The following is a 21,150-nucleotide window of genomic DNA, read 5'->3' on the forward strand; positions in this document are numbered from 1 at the left end:
ACTCACCCGTTAAAGCAACATATCATAACACTATCCTAGCACAGTGAAACTTGAGGTCTCTTGCCAATTCTGGTAGATGTTAAGACAGTATTCCACAGTAAACATAAAGTGATAGTGCTTAACAACAACTTATTGCTAGTTTCAATTATAGGCTAATGTCTACAACCTTGGCTACCAAATGATTCATGATCAACACTGACCATAAGTTTGACTATCTAATTTCCTTGAACTTACGCACTCATATCATTATATGAATCTAATATCATTATATATTGATATAAAAAAATGTATTAAATATTCGGTTAAACCGAAAATCCGAAACCGAACACCACATTTGTTATTTAAAAAAACCGGAACCGAACCGAAACACCGAAAATCGAAAAACCGAATCCATTCGGTTCGGTTCGGTTTTTCGATTTTCGGTATTTATGCCCACCCCTATCCAGAACCCCATTTTGACAAACAAAATATGTACATATAGGTAACAAACTCATTCGTGCGCTCGAAACTTCCATCCAGGGTCCCGTCGACCAAGCCAACCCCCGAGCGGCCAAAAACCAACTTTCCAACCCGATTTTCGATAATCATCCGAGGTCCGATTTTAACAAACAAAATATGCACTCATATGTAAAAACACGCTATGAACGCACCCGTGACCTCAGATTTCCCAACGGAGATACCGTTGACTAAGTCAACTCACAAACCTCAATAGCCATTCCCAAACCAAGTCCTAAAATGCACCCGAGTGTATTGGGAGCCGAACCAGTCCCACCAATGTGTCATAAATCAGTCTATGAACCTCTCAGAATCAATGAATCTCTGAATAAGGTTCATTTCTCAGAAGTCGATCTTCGGTCAAATGGAGGAGGAAGAAGAACTCACAGTAACGACAAAACAGGTCGTTACATCAGATACAAATTGAACAATCGCTCGTCCTCGAGCGAGGAACGAGGATAGGATAAGGCTTGCAATAACCAAGGAAATAATTTCACAACCAACACGAAGCCTGGTATAGCAAGAACAAACCAAACCACAACTACTTACCACAAAAGTCAAAACCCTTTTGATATTAGCCGAGAACCCCAAAATCCATGTAGCCATACTCGAAATGCTTTTTGCAATGAGTACCAAAATAACCATAACCATACAAGAACCTTCTCACCCAGAATACCATGCCTCTGAAATGAACCACAAACCTCGTAGCCATTATTCGAACAATGCCAACCCTCCGACATAACCAAGTCGTAGCACATTCTGAATTGATAAGATATTCTAATCGCGCTAATTCTTTCATCTCATGTAAGTCGTTCATCAAGTCACAACTCCTTAGAAATACACAACAAACTAGGACCCTGACTTACTCCTTCAAAGGAGAAATCCCAAACCTTCCAGAAAACTATAAACTGTTGCATCAAAACTCGTCTTATCTTTTTTTTTAATTAAAGCCACCATAAGAGATGGAAATTTATTAATAAAATCAAACTGTACAAGAGGAAAACCAACTAGAGATGGAAATTTATTAAGAAAATAGAAATGCTAAAACTATGCTAATCCTAATAACACCACAAGAGGAAAACCAACTAGTTCTAAGGCCTTGTCTTGCATCCATTTTTCATATCTACAAGTCTCACAGATGGAATGAATCAAGAACTCATGAAGTAGAACTTCAGGCTTTTGGTTATAATAAGACTCTTCCAATAGAGTTTTTATAGTACTTGCACAGCTTCACCATAAACCATGCTCACAGATCAGCACAAGTCTGCATAGATTGCTGAAAATTCCTCATGTATACTAATCCATCAAAATGATTGCACCTTGTCTAGCAATGCATCTTCTGTCTAGCACTTCTTGTATCCATTGTAGTAGTACTGAACCAGTCTTCAAACTCCAAATCAATCCAATATCAGTCTAATAAACAATCCAACTAGATATAGTACATCCTTCAGTAGATTGAACATAACATTAATACCACACACTGAAGACTGCACTATATTCAGTTTATTCCCTCCCTAAGTTTTCAAAACTGATCCTTTGTTCTTATTCTAATGTTTGGAGTTTGAGTTTTTTTCCATGTTGATTATCCTTCTACCTGTTGCTGGAACTTCCTGAAAATTATGAAATTGCATGGTACCTGCAAAATAAAAAACAAGGTCAGTGAAAAAATCTGCAAGGCTATTTCCTTCTCTTAGCATATGAGCCACACCAATCTGCTTTCCTTCTCTCAGCCTTTGAATTCTTTTAACTACCAATGATATCCTCCATGGCACTTACCATATTCCATCTAGTATCTTTTGCATTGTTAAAGAATCAGTTTCTACTATCAAAGGTAATAGCTGATAATCTACATAATATTGTATTCCATCTTCAATTGCAACTGCTTCAGCTATTATATTAGTAGTATCCTCCAATATTTTCCCTGCTGCATACACTAGATCTTCATTATGATCTCTAATACAGAAAGCTGCTAAACGTGGGCTTGGATTACCCCTTGAGGCACCATCAGTATTTCACTTGTATTTCCCCCTTTCTGGTGGTAACCAGGTTACTTCCCTGTGAATAACTGTCATTCTCAGGTTCTCTAAATATTGGACAAAGAAAGGCCACCTTTTTGGAAACTGCTTCATGCCAGGAAAGAGGCTTTATGCCAATAACAATATACCTCTGTTGATCTCATAGATAACCTTGTTCACAGTGATTGTAGCTCCATGCCTCCTTGTATTTCTACCCTTCCAAAGTTGCTAAAAAATTAAAGCTGGAACTGCTTGATATAAGGTCTTCAAATTAGCTTTAACAGGAGAGTTCCACCATTTCAGGATTGCATGTTTTACCTGAATTAGAGGTCTTGAAATTCCAGCTGCATCACAATAATATTTCCAAACTTTCGTAGCAAATAGACCAGTTAAGAATGAATGATCCATTGTTTCTTGATGACTGTGACAACAACAACATCTTGAAGCTACAGAAATATGCATCCTTTGCAATACCTCATCAATAGGTACGTTATAAAACCAAACTCTCCAAATGAGAAGAGATATTTTAGAGGGCATACCTATGATCCAAAACCTTGAACAATAAGACGAAACCTGCCGTTTTTGCCTTTTGTATTCCCATGCACTACTTACTGTGAATTTACCAGAACTTGTAAGCATCTAATGAGGTTTGTCAATTTCCTGAGGTTCAATCAGATTTCCAAGCTTACTATTGATAAGCTGCACCATTTCTTCATAAACAAATGTTGTACTTTTGCAATATCCCAATGATCTCCTTCCATTATCTCTGCTTGAATTTCTACACTGTCATCCTTGTAAGCTTGAAACTGAAGTTGGTCATTCAAAGCACCTATCTTCAACCAGTTATCATACCATATTGATGTAGAACCTTGATGAGGTTCCCACCAGATATGATGCTCCATATTATTCCTAGCTTCTAACATATACTTCCATGTCTGAGTACCACTCTTCCATTGAACAAGAGTTGGTCTAACCTTCTTACAGTATTTATTCCACATAAAGTTTGACCATAAAGAGTTACTTGTTCTAAACCTTCACCAAAGCTTTGCGAAACGAGCTTTTGAAATATCATTCAATGATTTGAATCCTAAACCACCTTCCACTTAATTTGTTCCATTCGGACCAATGTTTACATTTACCATCTTCCTTTGTTTGCTAGAAAAATCTATTAAATAGTTTATGCAACTCTTTGATGACACATTTGAGAGGAACCATTGCTGATAATAGATATACAGGAATGTTTTGCAGTACACTGTTAATCAGTACAGCTTTCCCACCAAATGAGAGTAATTTTCCTTTCCATGCTTGCAATTTATCTCTAACTTTCTTCATCACATCTCTATAGAATATCTTCTGTTTTTTAGCATGAAACACTGGACATCCAAGGTAGGTAAAAGGAAATTCACCTTTTGACAATTCTGTGATCTGCTGGACTTCATGCACCAGTTCACTAGATATTTTCTTATAGATGTAGAAAGCACTCTTATGAACATTAATCTTTTGACCAGAAACATCTTCATACTCATGCAGAATCTTCATAATCATTTGAATTGACCATTTGTCAGTAGAGGCAAAAACTATTGTGTCATCAACATATGACAAATGATTCAGATTAGAGCTCTATTTAGGCAATCCATAGCCCATGTACATCCCTTCATCAAACAAGCTATTTAAAGCTCTTGATAATACTTCAGCAGCCAAGATGAATAAAGAATGTGATAGTGGATCACCTTGCTTTACTCCTTTGTAGAATGAAAAAAACTAGTAGCCTGACCATTAATGAGGATTGAATACCAGTTATTGGCTAGAATTCTCCAAATCATATCCACAAACACATTTTAAAATCCCATCCTCTTCATCACCTGAATCAAATACTTCCAAGAGACCCTATTATTTGCCTTTGCCATGTCTAGTTTAAGGATCACATTTGCTGGCCTTCACCTCTTTCTAATATCTGCAACAACCTCTTGAGTAAGTAACACATTTTCTATAATATTCCTTCCTTTTACAAAACCAGATTGGTTCTGAGAGATTAAGGAATGCAGAATAGATTCCAATCTGTCATGAATAACTCTAGTAATGATCATGTTGATGAAGTTGCTTAACCTCATAGGTCTGAGATCAGAAAAGTTGTTAATAATTTCCTTCTTTGGTAGTAACACCAAGTTAGTGTGAGTGACAGATTTTGGAAGAGTTTGACCATCAAAGAAAGCCTTAAATACATTGTATACATCTGCACCAACAATATCCCAATATTTCTAATAGAAGATTCTTGATAAACCATCAGGGCCATATGCACTATCACCTGCTAACTCAAATACAGCTTTATGCACTTCCTCCAAAGATGGCATAGAACATAATAAATCATTTTGATCCTTTGTAACAACTTCCTGCACATGCTCTAAGATGCTGTAGTCTGATGATGTTAGCTCAGAAGAGAATTGTTGCTGATAGAAATCTATAACTGCTGCTGAAATCTGATCCCTATCTTCCAACCATGCACCTTCATCATTCTATATTCTAAGTTGCATTCTCTTCCTTCTTCCATTAACCAAGCTGTGAAAAGACCTTGTATTTCTATCTCCTTCTGTTTGTATTTAACACCAACATTTTGTTTCCAAAACTCTTCTTCAAAATGCATATATCTTTTGAATTCAACTTGAGCTTGTTGAAAAACCATTCTATTAACTTCAAAGGGATCCTCTTCAAACAACTGCTCTTTGATCTTAACAATATCCTCTCTAATAGTTAATTGCTTAAAGATATCACCAAAAGTCTCTTTACTCCATACTGATAGAGCAACTTTCAACTTCCTCATTTTCAACTTGAAAGTAATAAAAGCATCTCCAACAAACATAGTACTCCAATGTTGTTCCACTGTATGCAAGAAAGACTCATGATCTACTCAAAATTTTAGGAATCTGAAAGGCTTGGAGAATTGCTGAACTTGTTCTCCTGCTGTAAGCATAAGAGGTGTATGATCTAATCCAGTTGTGGATAGGTGCTCCATTTGTAGATTACAAAACCATTCTTGCAATTAATTATTGACTAAAATCCTATCCAATCTTCTGAATATGCAATCTTCCTCAGCTCTACCATTCCGCCAAGTAAAAGGACTGCCCCTAAAATCAATATCCTGCCGGTCACAAGAATTTTTGCAAAATGCAAAATCCTCAACCTCAGTTTGGTGAACAGGTAATCCACCTATATTCTCTTCTTCATGTAAAATTACATTGAAATTTCCACCTACCAACCACGGAGAATTCATGCTGCTTGATAGAGAATAGATATTATGCCATAGTTCCAATCTATCCACAGCATCACACTTTGCATAAACTAAGGTAGTAATTAATATTTTGCCACTGTCTAGGAAAGTAAGCTTGAGAGTAACCTGTTGATCAGAGTTCATCAATACTTCCACCTCAATGCCATCTTTAACAAAAAACCATATTTTCCCATTGCAGTTAAAGCCAGCCACCTGCATACCCAATCTCTTTTTATATTTGTCAATGTGTCTAGAATCTTGAAAAGGCTCCATGAATGCTATCAAGAATAATTTATGATGTCTATGCAACATCTGAACTCTATGAAAAGCATTCTGAGTATTCACAGATCTTGTGTTCCAAAAGAATGCTTTCATCATTAGGAACTTAACTTAGAACTTGCACCTCTCTTTGGCAGAATCCTGGATGGTTGTTCAACTGTTTTCTTACTTGTACCTGTGTTTCTTTTAGAAGTTGATCTAGTAACCACCAATTCAGCATCAAGCTTTCCCTTCCTCCCTTCCTTATTACCTTTAGAATCCTCATGTGAAGATAATCCTACACACTCCTCCAATATTAGATTACTCTCAGCTTGCTTAACATCTAAACTGATTGCATCTTGCAATTTAGTAAAACAACATTTATTCTCCAAATCCTGCAGTTTATGTGACACCAGATCATGTAATTCTTTGTTAGGAGAAGATTTCTTCTATGTAGATACAACATTAGAATTATCCTTCAGAATTGGATCTTGAGCAGAAGCCTCATGATCCATAGAAACATTCTTACTTGGAAAGCAACCAATAACCATTTTAACTGCATTCTCTAAGCTAATTGAGTACTTTCCAATCTCACCTTGAACATTCTCATTAGATACATCATTAACATTCATATTACCAGCTTGAATAGATTTAGACATCTGATTCACCTGGAGAACTTCAGAGACCTCCTCTTTATCATGATGCCTGTTAATTACATCAGAATTTTGAGGAATATCTTCATCTTCATCTCTAACACCCCTATTTTGTTCTCCTAGTTGCTGACCACCTGTATCTACAAGTGCTGGTGTACTGTTAACTTGTACTTGATTTTTATTAACCAACTTATACACCCCATCACCATAGCCATGCAAAACTTCCAAATCACCTTTATTCTGATCAACTTCATCTTTGCCCCCATATTGGTCTATGGGTTCAGACACTCCTTCTACAACATCAGGATCTTCATCCATACTTCTATGCACCATTGCAGACTCATGCACATCATTAGATATTAACTCCATCTCTTATTGCTCAGTGAATTCCACCAACCCACTGTTATTCTCCAAAACTCCATTGTTCTCTTGCTTTTGATAGTCATGAGACTCTTTTGAATCATAATCAAGAAGATCCACCTGAAATTCTGCTCTGCCATCCACCTGTTGATGATTATTAATATCTTTTTGAACAAGGTCACAATTATTCTGTTGTGTTTTGTCAAAAGCTACTACACTTTGATTATCAGCTTCATTATTTTGCACCTTATCAACTTCATTATCATCAATTTCACCCTCTTCCAGAGAAATGATCCTATTTTTAGCCTGGACATTTTCCTGAGACAAAATTGCAGCTTTTACACCATCATGCACATTATTAACTTGATTATGATCCTTCATATCATCAACAATTGGAACTGCAACCCTTTGCTCTACAGAAACATCATCCTCTACCACATCCTCCACAGTACTTTTATTGCCATTGTTCAACTTACTAACTTCAGTATCATCTACTCCTTGGTTCAAGACCTCAAATTTATTTGACACAGTAACTTCTTTAGTTCCATCATACTTCCCAGTTAGAATCACTTTGTTCTTGTCCTGTCCTTTGCTTCTAGGATATGTTACCATAGTGCCACCAAATAAGACTTTTGGTAGAGATTGTTGCATTGGTTGTTTCCACCCCCTATAGCCTCTATATCTTCTTTGTTGAAAGTGCTCTTGTTTACTTGTTCCAGGCTCCTCTACTACAACTATAGCCTTTCCATTGTTCTGAACCACTTCTTCTTTGTCTTCCACCTATTGTTGATCATTTTCTAGCAGTTCTGGATGAAGCACCCAACAATCTTCATTTGAATGACTTTGCAACAAACACTTTGTGCAATACTTTGGTAGATAGTCATACTAAATATTAACTTGAATAGACCTGATATCCCTTGTAACAACATCTTCAATCTCCATCCACACAGACTTAGGCAAATCTGCAAACAAATCTACTTGCACTTTCACTCTTGCACTATTTGGCCTAGTTTTATTGATAGTAGTAGCATCAAGTTGAATTGGTTTGCCCACAGCTGATGCCAATGTAAATAAAGATTCCTTAACAAAAAAGGTAGGACGAAGGTTTGGAAACGAGATCCAAGCCATAGCAATTGAAGTCTCCTTTTCAATACTAAACTTAGAATCATAAATCAAAGGTCTTATTTGATAAAAGTTACCATCCTTTGATTTCAACCAAAAAACACTTTTTGATATACAATCTTCTCTTAAATCACATCTTATTAATACATGTCTATCTCTCAATAAGCCTACATGACAGTTACCCTTTGCACCACACTGTTGAGGTATAAAAGTTCTAAGTTCATCTAACTCGGGCCATCCATACGAAAACTTACCAACAATGGCATTTTGTAGGTTTTCAATCATCTCCATTCGTAAGACTTCGGAGGAGGACCATCTTACAATGTGTTTACCATCTAGAATCTCCACCTTCTTCGTAGGAATGGGTTCACACGTCTGCATGGGAGTTTCAACAGCTTCATGTATAAGAGTATGGAGATATTTTGGTTCAATGTTCATAGTAGTTGCTAGTTTTGGATGTTGAGGATTGCCGGACGTAGAGAGAGGAGGGAAATCATGAAGAGAGAGAGGCTGACCAACCACCAGAGGCGGCGGCTGGCCAGTGGCCGGAGTGGCCATAGAAAGTTTAGGGTTTTCAAACTAGGGTTTGCATGGGAGGAGAGAGGAGAAAGCTTTTTTTCGTGATTCCTAATTATGCCCTCTTATCCACAAATTGCTTAGCCAATTTTTTTTTCCAGTCTTCTTAACTCTTCGAATCACTTATCTAGGAGTCTATCATCGAACGCTGCATAGGTTACACTCTTTCAAACCCAAAGATCATAACAGAGCCTATTACAAACCTATAGTCCTTTCGAACGTAACCATGCCCATTGCGAACCTTTGCACACACCGAAATAGATGACCCCAAAGGACTTATCGCCAAGTCTACTACTAACAAAACTCAGAAATCAATAATTTCCTAGCGAATCCTGGAAACTGATTTCCGTAAGATCCATACATTCCCTCTATGAACTACCACTCGACTTACTCATCTCAAATCAATTCACATCGACCCATAATGAACGTATCTTTTTAGGAATTTTTTCAACAAACACTCAAATGGATTCCCAGATTCGAAGCCAAACTCATTCTTATCGCGCATAGTAAACCATAGTTAATTTCTCTCAATTCTAAAAGTTGAGTCTTATTCGAATCGTCCTCAAGGAACCTGATAACAAAATCTCGGGAACACAACCTCTAGTTTCTCAAACGCATATACAACCCGAATTTTTCCGATACTAAGAACATGCAGTCCCATAAATCACTTCTAGTCCATTAAGTCCAAAGTCGTTCTATCAATATTACTCATTTATAGACCTCTTAGTACAACTCAATAGTATTCTTTAGCCGAACTCACCGCTTTCACAGTTTATACAAAAGATCCATCACAAGGGTATCACGACTGATTCACGATTTTGGTAGAAGTGTCGCCTCAAATTCGAACCTATGAATTCTAATCCTCAAAATCAATAGTGAGATATCCTATCTTAATCATTCTGACTTCATAACACATTTAAGCCACTTTCATTACCGCTCGGAAATCACTCAAACCATCACGCTTCCGCTGCGCCACTCTAAGGAACATTACAATACTAGCCTAAACTGGCTATGCCAACATTCCACTAGTCCTCTACATACCGCATCACAAATTACGACACAATCATGAACTTATCTAATTCATGCTAGACCACAATGCCATGAAGTCATACAACCCCGCAACTAATCGAAACAATCAAGGTGGTAGATTCACACGCATACCCTGTACATTAAAGTTTCCTTCAACGCATCAAACTTCAAACCCAATGTTCTCTATGTCTAACGAAGTTCGCATGTGGTCCACAACGACCCACTTACCTTACCAAGATTCCATCATTTCATCTTTTTATCTTGAATTTCAAAGATCCACCTTTTTGAATAAGTCAAATGCTAATGTCTAATCTATGAATAAGAATACCATTATAGTTGAACTTAACCACGTCTATCCACATAAAAAACTATACCTTGGATCCAAAAACTCCTTATCATTCTAATATCAAACACAACCATAATCCACTAAGTCTGCCAGATACCAATTGTTCCCACCTTAGTACTCAAAATTCCCAATCCACCTCTTGTTTATCATGACTCAGTCCCATTTATGCATCGTACTAATACCCATTAATCTTAAGAACTCTAATCCTTTACACTTTTCTCATCAAGGACGTCCTTTATGAACTTACTCTCAACTCCTCTCATCTACTACACACAATCACTATACTCATCGAATCTCATGATCCCTAGCGAACTCACACTCGTTCTTGCATATCAACTCTCAAGATTTCAACCATTTAGAAACAATTTACCTGCCATAAGCTCACTTGTGCTACGCTTACCATCATACCCTTATCGAAGTTGAAACCTTTTGCTAACAATCAATCCTCTCATAAGTAAATCCTCCTTACTACGCCTAATTATACGAACCATTTTCGAGCAACCAACACTTAGAAACATGGCGACCTTTCGACTAATGTCACCAACTCTCAAATTCTTAAGGAACCAATACCATGAGACAGTCTTAACACACATTTTCTTAATAGAACCGCAAAACCAAGCTGACATAAACTAGAACACGCATTTGCAATGAGATGATCCCTCTCATACCATACCGCAGCATAACATACGAAATTGATCACACCAGACTTAGTACGAGTTTTGCCAGTCGAGAGAATGACAAGGACACATATATACCAATTGGAATCAACCAGATACTAATCTGACCCAAGTAGCACGATTGGAAAGAAATAAGTGAATTTCCTAGATGCCTCATAGCCTCTCGCGGATGGGTATAGACATCTCCGTACCATTCCACGAGACTCTACTACACATTGCTGTTTTACATAGTAGATCGGTAACCTAGGCTCTGATACCAACTTGTCACGACCCATTTCATCGTCGCGCAGGCACCTACCTTTCCCACCTCAGTAGGCGAACTCTCTCATTGATTATACATCAATTAAGTAAAGGCAATTTATTTAAATCAATAGATACTTAGAAATTCAGCGGAAACTTCATCATATATGCAATAAACTCAAGATTTAATATAATTATAATGATGTAACAAATACAGACTCGATTCAACTTCCCATGACCTAGTCTAGACTAGTACAAGAGCGATTAATGATTTCAAATTACCACTACATTCTAAGACTCAATCTCCGTCCCGAAATGAAATGGGAGGAGGCCTTCCAGATAGGCACCGCGTATTTTCACATATGCTTCGATCAATCACCTAAAACAATCTACACCCCAAAAAGGGTGTAGCAAGTGCAATATCAGTACAAACCACGCATACGGAGTAAGTATCATAGGCCGACAATGGTTAGTAACATATATCAGTAAGAGAATTCACAGATACACATGATAACAACCCAATCAAGTCATACGGCTATCTATCACACACTGTATATCCATACCCTTAAGCATTAATTCCACTCAAATAATACACCAGTCAAGCTGACAACGATATCGAAACTCACATATCATTAAATTGATCATTTCAGTCTAGTAGTCAACTCATCATTAAGACCCGTTATACAACATCACATAAAGACCAAACATATAACTAATCTTACGGATGGTCTATAGGATACCTCAATAAGCTCAATCAATAAATCAAGATCCAAGTACATGTCATTGTATAAGTAAAGAATCTAATCCCAAATGTGCCAAGTCTGAATAAAGCAATCTGAATCCAATCATCATAACTTTCTTAGAATTCAGTCACAATCGTTGGTACATTTTATCCTCCCATTTACCTATTAGATTTCACTAATAATGGCGTAACATAAGTAATCACATACTACGGGAAATTTTCATCATTAGGCACAAATAAGTTCCGTCTGCTACTCCCAAATCACACAAATCCACTGATGTTCAAGAACAGCCACATTAAACAACCTAAAGAATCTACAGGCCACAAGCCCAAACAAACAAGACACACAACAAAACAATCCTAGGATTCCATCCCAAAATCTCTGATTTCCTACACATTCATTCTCCGCTCCTTCTAACACAAAAATATGGAAAACTAAACGGAGTCTACCGAAGGGAAGCCATAACCTACCTGGCAGCCGAACAGGTGCCATGAACCCACACGTTGCCTAGTCATTCGAAGTATCTCCAAATAATCAAACTCTATCGCATATGAATACTATGTAAAAACCATGAATAATGATATCCATATTGTCTACTTTCTATTCGGGTCAAATTCCAACCCTTAATTTAGGAAAAACTGGTCCTAAGGCAGCATCTTCCTCCATAAACCCTACAAACCCTAACCCTAACAGCCATGAAAAGCATGCAGAAATGATGACAATTACTAAGAAATTTGCAACAATAGTGAATAAAGATGGTAATGACACCATGCAGATGATGGAAAATGTCATTGAGCCTATTCCGATCAAATCAGTCGAGATAGTTGAAGGAGAACACATGGTGGAGTGGATAGAAACAGAAGTTAATCGTATGAACATAATTGAGAAACTCCAATATATTCTAATTGGTAAGTTCTCATATGGCTAGCTGGAACTTGAAGAATTGAGAACTTAGATCCTATTGCAGTGTGGGATCAAAGGAGACTGTCGTATTGGATTGTTTACAAATAGACATATTCTTATGAGGTTTGAAAGGTTTGAAGATTACCTACAAATGATGGCTAAGACGGATCATTACATTAAGTCGAGAGATGGAGGAATGTACCAGATGAGGCCTTTGTTATATGATACTAGATTCAAAATTGATGAGGAAACTACAATGGCGTTGGCTTGGATATCCTTTCCAAATCTACTGCCAACTTTTTTTTTAAGAACTCTTTATTCTCTCTAGCATCAGCAGTTGGTAAACCATTGTATCTGGATATGGCCACTATTAATAAAACTCGACAAAATTATGCTAGAGTTAAAGTTATAGTAGATCTTACTGCTAATCTCCCAAAAGTAGTTAACATGAAGATCACAGATAAGAAATTTGGTTTTTCTAGGATTGTCAAGGTACAACTTCAGTATGATGTATTACCCTAATACTGCACAAGGTGTAAGTTGTAGGGTCATAATGAAGAAGGTTGAAGGATTTTACATCAAGAACTGAGAGTGGTACATGTAGAAAAGAAAACAAGGGCAAGACTGCAGAACCTCAAAATGCTCACCCAAATAAGAGTCATTATAGGAATTTTAGAAGACCAGGGGAGAGATATAGTGGAGGCCTTGAAGATTGGAATACTATCAAAGATAAGAGGGTGTTAACAAAAGAAAAGAATCTAGACAAATTTATAAATGGGAGACCTATAAATGGGAATTTAGCAGAAGTTCAAACTCAAAATGCTTTTGAAGCTTTGCAGAATGAAGGGGTTGTGGAATAAGGAGTAGAACCTGTGGAGGATGAACTGACACTACAAGTAGAGGATGTGGAAGCTAACACTGTGGGGTCGAACGCTAATACAGTGGAAGATAGTTCTCTTGCAACTGAAGACAATGAGAAGGAGGACAAGGTTGAAAATTTTTATATAGTGCAACAACTTAATGCAGCAGATCAAGTTCAAGAAGTTTTGCCACCTATAGGTACATCCAATATAGAAGAAGGAGTAGACAAAGAGGGGGAGATCATAGTACATAGAGAGGAAGCTGAGGACAAAAGGGAAACTGGAAAACTTCATAGTAATCTAGAGGAGGTGGTAGTAGATCATAATGGTATATTAAAAGTTAGTAATAATACTCCTTCTAATAAATGGGGGGATAGGGTGGATGAGGAAAAGACTATGGGAGGAGATGTGGTGAATGGAGATAGTGTTCGCATAGACGATCTAGGTGGAGGTGGAATCTATTCACCTCAACCAACTACTGAAAATGCTATTGTTCTCAGTAGTCCATTGGCTCAGCATTGAAGACTGATTCCCCTATGCAGAGATTACATGTATTGTTTCCAATAATGCTGGAAATGTTGAAAGTCATTTGGAGGATAAAGAGAATTGTCACATTAATGAGGATGATCTAGAGGAGTCTGTTGAGCAGAAGCTTGAGCAGGTATACAAACAAGTAAATGTTTCTCTAATATCAAAGGTCAATGGTGAAAGGAAAGGCAAGAAATAGATAGAAGGAAAGAAACCATTAGGTGCAGAGCCACAACAACCTACCATGGTTGTGCCAAAGAGATCTGCCAGTATTAAGTCAAAGTTTTAAATGTTGATTAAAACATTCATTTGGAATATTAGATCAGTGCAGACACAACAAGCTTTTCACAGACTTGAAATGCTACATTAACATCACAGGTTTATGTTAGTTGCCTTAATAGAGCCTTTTCAACATGTTAAACAGATACAAAAATTGAAAAGGAGGTTAGGGATGCATCAGGCTGGTGCAAACTGTAGTGGAAAGATTTGGTTTTTTGTAAAGGAGAATGTAGATGTGGAAATTTTATCTGATACTGCATAGCAGATCACCTTGAAAATGTTTCTTCAGAAGCATAATAGATCTTTTATAACAACTTTGGTCTATGCTAAATGTGATAAAGTAGAAAGAATGCCTCTTTGGGATAGTATTTATCAGTTAGCCGGCTCCTATAACATGCCTTGGCTGGTAGGGGGAGATGCTAATGTAGTGATGAATTAATAGGAGAAAATAGGTAGAGTCCCTGTAGTCCCATATGACTATTAGGATTTTTCCATTTGTATCAACTCATGTGATTTATTTGAAACAAGTTTTAAAGGCAGTCCTTTTACATGGTGGAATGGCAGGGCTGGGGTTGATTGTATATTTGAAAGATTGGACAGAATCTTCTTTAACTCACAGTTTCAACAATGGTTTGGTCACATTGAAATGGAGCATTTATCCAGGACTCGATCTGATCATGCCCCACTTCTTATCACTTTAGGTGAGGAAGTTCAGACTTTCATAAAACCATTCAGGTTTTGAAATTTTGGACTAAGCATAAAGATATCTTGGACATAGTAAGGCTGAATTGGTTTGAGGAGAGTATTGACAATCCATTTTTAGTTTTTAAACAGAAGGTCAAGATAGTAAAAAGGGGTTTATCTGCTTGGAGTTGACTGGCTTTTGAAGTTATCTTCAAACAACTTATCATTAGGGAAGATATAGTGAGAATTAAGGAACAACTGTTTGAAGATGATCCTTCTGCAGAAAATAGAATAGTCTTGCAGCTTGCTTAGGCTAAACTGAAGAAGTATTTACATTATGAGGAAGAGTTTTGGAGACAAAAAGCAGGATACACTTGGTTCTCTGAAGGTGATAGAAACACCAAGTTTTTTCATAATTTAGTAAATGGAAGGAGAAAAAGGTTACAGGTGAATAGAATTCAAATATCTAATGGTGAGTGGATAGAAGATAAGGAGCAGCTTGCAGCAGAAGAACTTAATTTCTTTCAACAACAATTCTCTCAAGAGGAGGAGGCTCTAGATCTTGGCATGCTGAAGCATATTCCACAGATGGTCTCTTCTGAAAGCAATGATTTGCTTTGTGCACTTCCATCCCCGGAAGAAGTAAAGAATGCTGTTTTTGAACTTAAAGGATAGAGTGCTTGTGATCCTGATGGATTATCATGAACTTTCTTTCATTCTTGTTGGGACGTTGTTGGAATAGATGTATTCAGAATGGTTTAGGCTTTCTATGAAGGTCATACTCTCCCAAAATCAGTAACTCATACTAATTTGGTGTTGATCCCTAAGAAATCAGAAGTTCACACTTTTGGGGATCTCAAACCAATTAGCTTGAGTAACTTCATAAACAAGGTCATTTCAAGAGTGGTTCATGGAAGACTGGATAAGATTCTACCAGGTTTGATCTCTAGCAACCAGTCTGGTTTTATGAAGGGAAGAATCATTATTGACAATGTGTTGCTCACTCAAGAAATTGTCACAGATATTAGAAAGAGAGGTAAACCTGCAAATGTGGTAATTAAGTTAGATATGGCTAAGGCATATGATAGAGTGTCCTAGCTATATTTAACTAGGGTGCTGAGAAGAATTGTGGATCAGATATGGAGGCTGTTGGCAAATAACTGCTATTCAGTTTTGTTGAATTGCCAATCTTATGGTTTTTTCCACTCTACAAGAGGGGTGAAGCAAGGTGATCGATTGTCACCTGCTCTATTTATACTTTCAGCAGAAGTGCTATCTAAAGCACTTAATTCTTTATTTGAGCATGATCAGTATAAGTGCTTTGGTACGCCTAAATGGAGTGCAAACCTCAATCAACTTGCTTATGCAGATGATACCATAATCTTTTCATCAGTTGATAAACTATCATTGGAACTGACTATGAATGTCTTGAGAGATTATGAAAAGTTGTCAGGTCAATTGATAAATAGAGAGAAAAGTTTCTTTTACATACATCAGAAATCAGTGGTGCAGTTATGTCAAGAAGTTGAGCAGGTAACTGGTTTTACAAGAGGCATGTTTCCCTTCAAATATCTTGGTTGTCCTATCTTCCACTATAGAAAAAGGAAAGTTTATTATAATGATCTAATTAAGAGGGTGAAAGATAGGCTGCAAAACTGGAAAGGAAGGTTGTTATCATTTGGAGGGAAGGTAGTTCTTATCAACAGTGTTTTACAAAGTATGCCAATGTACCTTCTATCTGCAATGGCACCTACTAAGTACACACTAAATGAACTGCATAAAATCTTTGCAACATTTTATTGGAGTAATAAGGAAAAAGGCAAGAGTAGAAACTGGTCAGCTTGGCTGAAAGTGTGTGTTCCTAAACAGGAGGGAGGATTGGGATTTAGGTCCCTTTTTGATGTATCAAAATCTTTATTCACTAAGATATGATGGAGATTCAGAACTTCTGGTACCCTGTGGTCAACATTCATGTGGTATAAGTACTGTATGAAACATATTCCAACTAGGGTTCAATGGAAAGAAGGCTCACAATTATGGAAGAAGATGCTAGAATCAAGAGATGCTATAGAAGGGGAGATCTGGTGGGAACCAAGAAATGGTTCTGCTAACTTTTGGTTTAACAACTGGACTAAACTTGTGTCACGACCCAACTAGGGGCCGTGACGAGTACCCGATACTTGTGCCGAGCACCCCTTATCTCGTATCATATCCTTATTACTAAGTGGGTCGTATGACCTATACCATTTTTTTTTCTTCTTTATTACTTAACATTAACATTAGTAGCTTAGTTGTAAACATATGCGAACAAACTTTACTAGCACATTATACATCGACGAAGACCCTCAAAAGTACAAAACATCTAATTGTACATGTCTGTCTACGAGCCTCTAAACATAATACATAGCAGCACAAAAAGGACCGGATACTGCCGAGTCCGGACATGTACACAAAAGTAGTACCAATAAGCTGGAGCCCCGAAAGAACTGGAGCACTCTCAATATACCACTGGTGGAGCTCCTAAGGATCAAGTCCGCCAACCTGCTTACCTGCGCGGCATGAAACGCAGCGTCCACAAGAAGGGACGTCAGTACGAATAGTGTACCGAATATGTAAGGCATAAATAGTAAAATAAGATCATACTAGAAAGCATAAAACATAGCATAGAGGAGGAGGGATACAATTTGTACCTCTGTTTGCCTCTTAAGGCAGATACTTATGCAATTTAACTTTTACCTCTAGAATTAACATATAGTCATCTCAAGTACACTGCCCGACCGCGTAGGTACGGTGTAATACTGCCCGACCCCATAGGTACGGTGTAGTACTGCCCGACCATAGAGGTACGGTGTAACTTTATCTGAGCATACCATGGGGTAAAGGAATAAGCTGTACATCTGAATGCCCCTTAGGGTGGATGCCATGCATGCTAGCTTTAAAAATAATATGTAAAAATCTGTAAGTAAACTGCCCGACCATATAGGTCCGGTGTAATGCTGCCCGTCCCAATAGGAACGGTGTATATACTGCCCGTCCATGTAGGAACGGTGTGTGAGCCCGCGTCCAGGCCTCCCGCGTCTGGGGTATAAGCTGCCCACTATAGTGGTGTGTATATCTGCCCGGCCGCCCGTTAGACGGCACGGTGTCATAAAATAAATCATACATAAGTATAAAGCATGCATGAGAGCCCAAGTGAAAGCTACAACTCTATCGGAGTGACATAAGGTCGGAAACCTCCGATTGCATTATGGGATAATCATCATGACTTTGCCTCTCCTTGAAGGGACTAGTATTATAAGGCGAGACTATCAACGAAGAATAGCGTTAAGGGAAAACATAGGACAAAGTCATAATCATCATAGATATACTCTCTTCCTTAACATCATCGTTATCATTATTATCATAGAAATACTCTCCTTAGAATAGTTGTAACACTTTTCGGGTAATAACTAAACATTAGAGAAGAATCCGGGAACAATAGGCCCACCTCGGGTCAAATGAGGCGGCGTACTAAATTTTCATATGTTACATGTCATGACGTTACTTGTTAGGGTTTTAAGGTAACCAGGTCCTCTTTATGCAAGTTCTAGAGGTTTAGGAAGGTCTTTCAACATTTTGTACAATTTCTAGTTCAATTCCTCTGAAAGAAAAAGGGGAAACTTTAGGTGCGGTTTCCGGAGAATAGGGTTACTCCTGAGGCTCATATCCAACTTATTATGTCTAAGACATGCCATAGAAGGAAGGATGAAGCCTTACATACCTCTTTCCGCCCCTTTTGCTACTCCAAATTCAAGTCGCAAATCCGCCAAAATCTACAAATTGGTCACATTTACCAAACTTTGGTTAGAGCATTTGGAATTGGAATCTTAAAGTAACATTTGTCTACCGAAATTTCGGTAGCACTTCCCCTGTAAATACTCCATCCCACCAATTTCAACTTGGCCAATTTCAATCATCAACAATCCTGGGAATTCAACCCGGCCAAATTATCAATAACAAAGCCAACAACCATACTAATAATTTTGATAACCGACCCAAAGTACATTCTAACAATTCAATCAATATACAATTCCCTTCAAGACCTTCCAACTTTAATAAAACAATTACGACCTAATAGTTCATACACCAACAACATCATACTAGTCTCATTATCTTCCATGCATTCAAGAACAATATTTTCAATTTACATAATCTCTAAAGCAAGTCTCCAACTACCATAATTTCTCTAAGATCATTAAGCTTTTCATTAGCAATCTAGAATCCACAATCACCACAATTTCACTCCTTAACCATTAAATCCTTATTTTACATCATGGAACTTACCATAACAACAATTACAATACTAAGTAAAATTAATTCACCACACCTTTCCACAACCTACACCATTCGGCCAACACACCCCATATACATATTTTCATGAATCTCCATATGTTCTATATTTTCTATACTTTATAACAATAACCAACACACAACATAACACAACACAACACACAACACATACACACTCACGACTTGGCTATGAAAGTCACGGCCACACACACACACCTACATAACACATACATTTCATCCATCTTTATACTCTACAACACACTTAAGCATCTATAATATATAAGAAAAAGCTCAAATCTTACCTCTTTTACTTTGAATCTTCACTTGGCTACACTTGCAAACTTGCCAAGATTTGTGTTTCCCATGCTCCAAAGAACTCTTCACTAGGTTAAGAACCCTTCAAGGAATTGTTTAGCTAGAAGAGGGTGATTTTTGGATGAAAATTTCCCAAGGTGCTTGTGGGCATGGAGGTGGCCGAATGGCACTTCCAATTTTTCTCCTTTTTCTCTTGTCCTAGCTTTCTTGAAATTTCTAGAGGTTGAATGAAAAAGATGACTTGGTCATCTTTTTATTTTGACCCCTTAATATTCCATGTGGGCTTAAGCCCACCAAGAAGTGGACGGCCAAACATGGCCCAATGACCAAGCCCACTCTTTTTTTTTTTTGAGTTCTAGAATTCATGAAAAATTATTTTCCAAATTCCAAATTTGTCCTTCGTCTTCCTCCACATTTCCACGAGTCATATTGCGACTTTCCTTTTATGCCCTTGACCTTTCTTAATATTTCCGCTTCTAAATTCTTTATAAGCAACTCATATGCTTAACAAAATAAAAGTAAGACCTTGCTTGTCATCTCCCCGCAATTACCTTGAATTATCCGATTGTACAAAAATGCGGGATATAACATCCTCCCCCCCCCCCCCCTTTAGAAAATTCGTCCTCGAATGTTAAACTGGCCTCATAGTGTTTTATAATACTTCGAGGAGGTCTCCTTTGTAGATGTTTCACATATCACTCAACGTATCCGTTTTAGGAGTTTAGGTTGCCTTTATGTCGTAAGTCAACTGAGCTAGCCCCGAACGTTTGCCCTGCGTTAATAAGTCCCCTTTATTGGATCTTGAATCGTCATAGTCCCTTTTTGGTCTAACATGTTCTCCCCCCCCCCCCCCCTTTATTAAGGGGGTCTACATACGCCTATGCCCCTTTAAATAATCGCCGCCTTCTACGATCTTATGCAATTGTAATTCCTTCTTCGTGGAGTCTGCCGCGTCTATCCCTTGACTAGACATGTTTCCGTATATCACCGTATTAGGGCTTTCTAGCCTTAACTAGTGTGGGTTCGGCATCGGTCTTACCCTGTGACATTTGTACTTATATCCTTCATCATGTCTTTTGAATTTCATCCAGCTTGCGCATGCTATGTATCGCGACACTACTTGTTAGGGTTCTTCAGCCACCAACAAGATGTCACGTATATATATATATATATACATTTCCGCCACTAATTTACTTACAGCTATTCCGAAAAGCTAATCAAACTTTCCCTGATCTTGGATACCCTTCGTGTCATGCTTTCTCCCCTTCTGCTAGTCTAGTCCGCCTCTGCCTGCAGGACTTCTGTAGGGTTCCTAACCACTCCACACACTCTAATTTACATTGGGATACCTAATTTCACATTCGTCTCTTGTTCCCATATTTATGAAAATTTCAGCACATTTCCCAGGGGGCCACCCATCATGGAATTGCTCCCACCTGAGCACGCTTAACCTCGAAACTTTAACTTATTTTT

General features: G+C 37.8%; 2 protein-coding genes across 2 annotated transcripts; both read right to left on the reverse strand.

Moving 5' to 3' along the window:
- Positions 1 to 4,447: 4,447 nt before the first annotated feature.
- On the reverse strand, positions 4,448 to 5,367 carry LOC132601587 (uncharacterized). The gene is made up of 3 exons (XM_060314669.1): positions 5,079 to 5,367; positions 4,792 to 4,998; positions 4,448 to 4,743 (listed from the first exon to the last, which is right to left on the reverse strand). The coding sequence occupies exons 1-3, from the start codon at positions 5,365 to 5,367 to the stop codon at positions 4,448 to 4,450; spliced, it is 792 nt and encodes a 263-aa protein (XP_060170652.1).
- A 180-nt stretch (positions 5,368 to 5,547) lies between these two features.
- On the reverse strand, positions 5,548 to 6,150 carry LOC132601588 (uncharacterized). The gene has a single exon (XM_060314670.1). The coding sequence runs from the start codon at positions 6,148 to 6,150 to the stop codon at positions 5,548 to 5,550; it is 603 nt and encodes a 200-aa protein (XP_060170653.1).
- Between the last annotated feature and the right edge of the window lie 15,000 nt (positions 6,151 to 21,150).

Source organism: Lycium barbarum, chromosome 7 (genome assembly GCF_019175385.1).
Source record: "Lycium barbarum isolate Lr01 chromosome 7, ASM1917538v2, whole genome shotgun sequence".
NCBI classification, from domain to species: Eukaryota; Viridiplantae; Streptophyta; class Magnoliopsida; order Solanales; family Solanaceae; genus Lycium; species Lycium barbarum.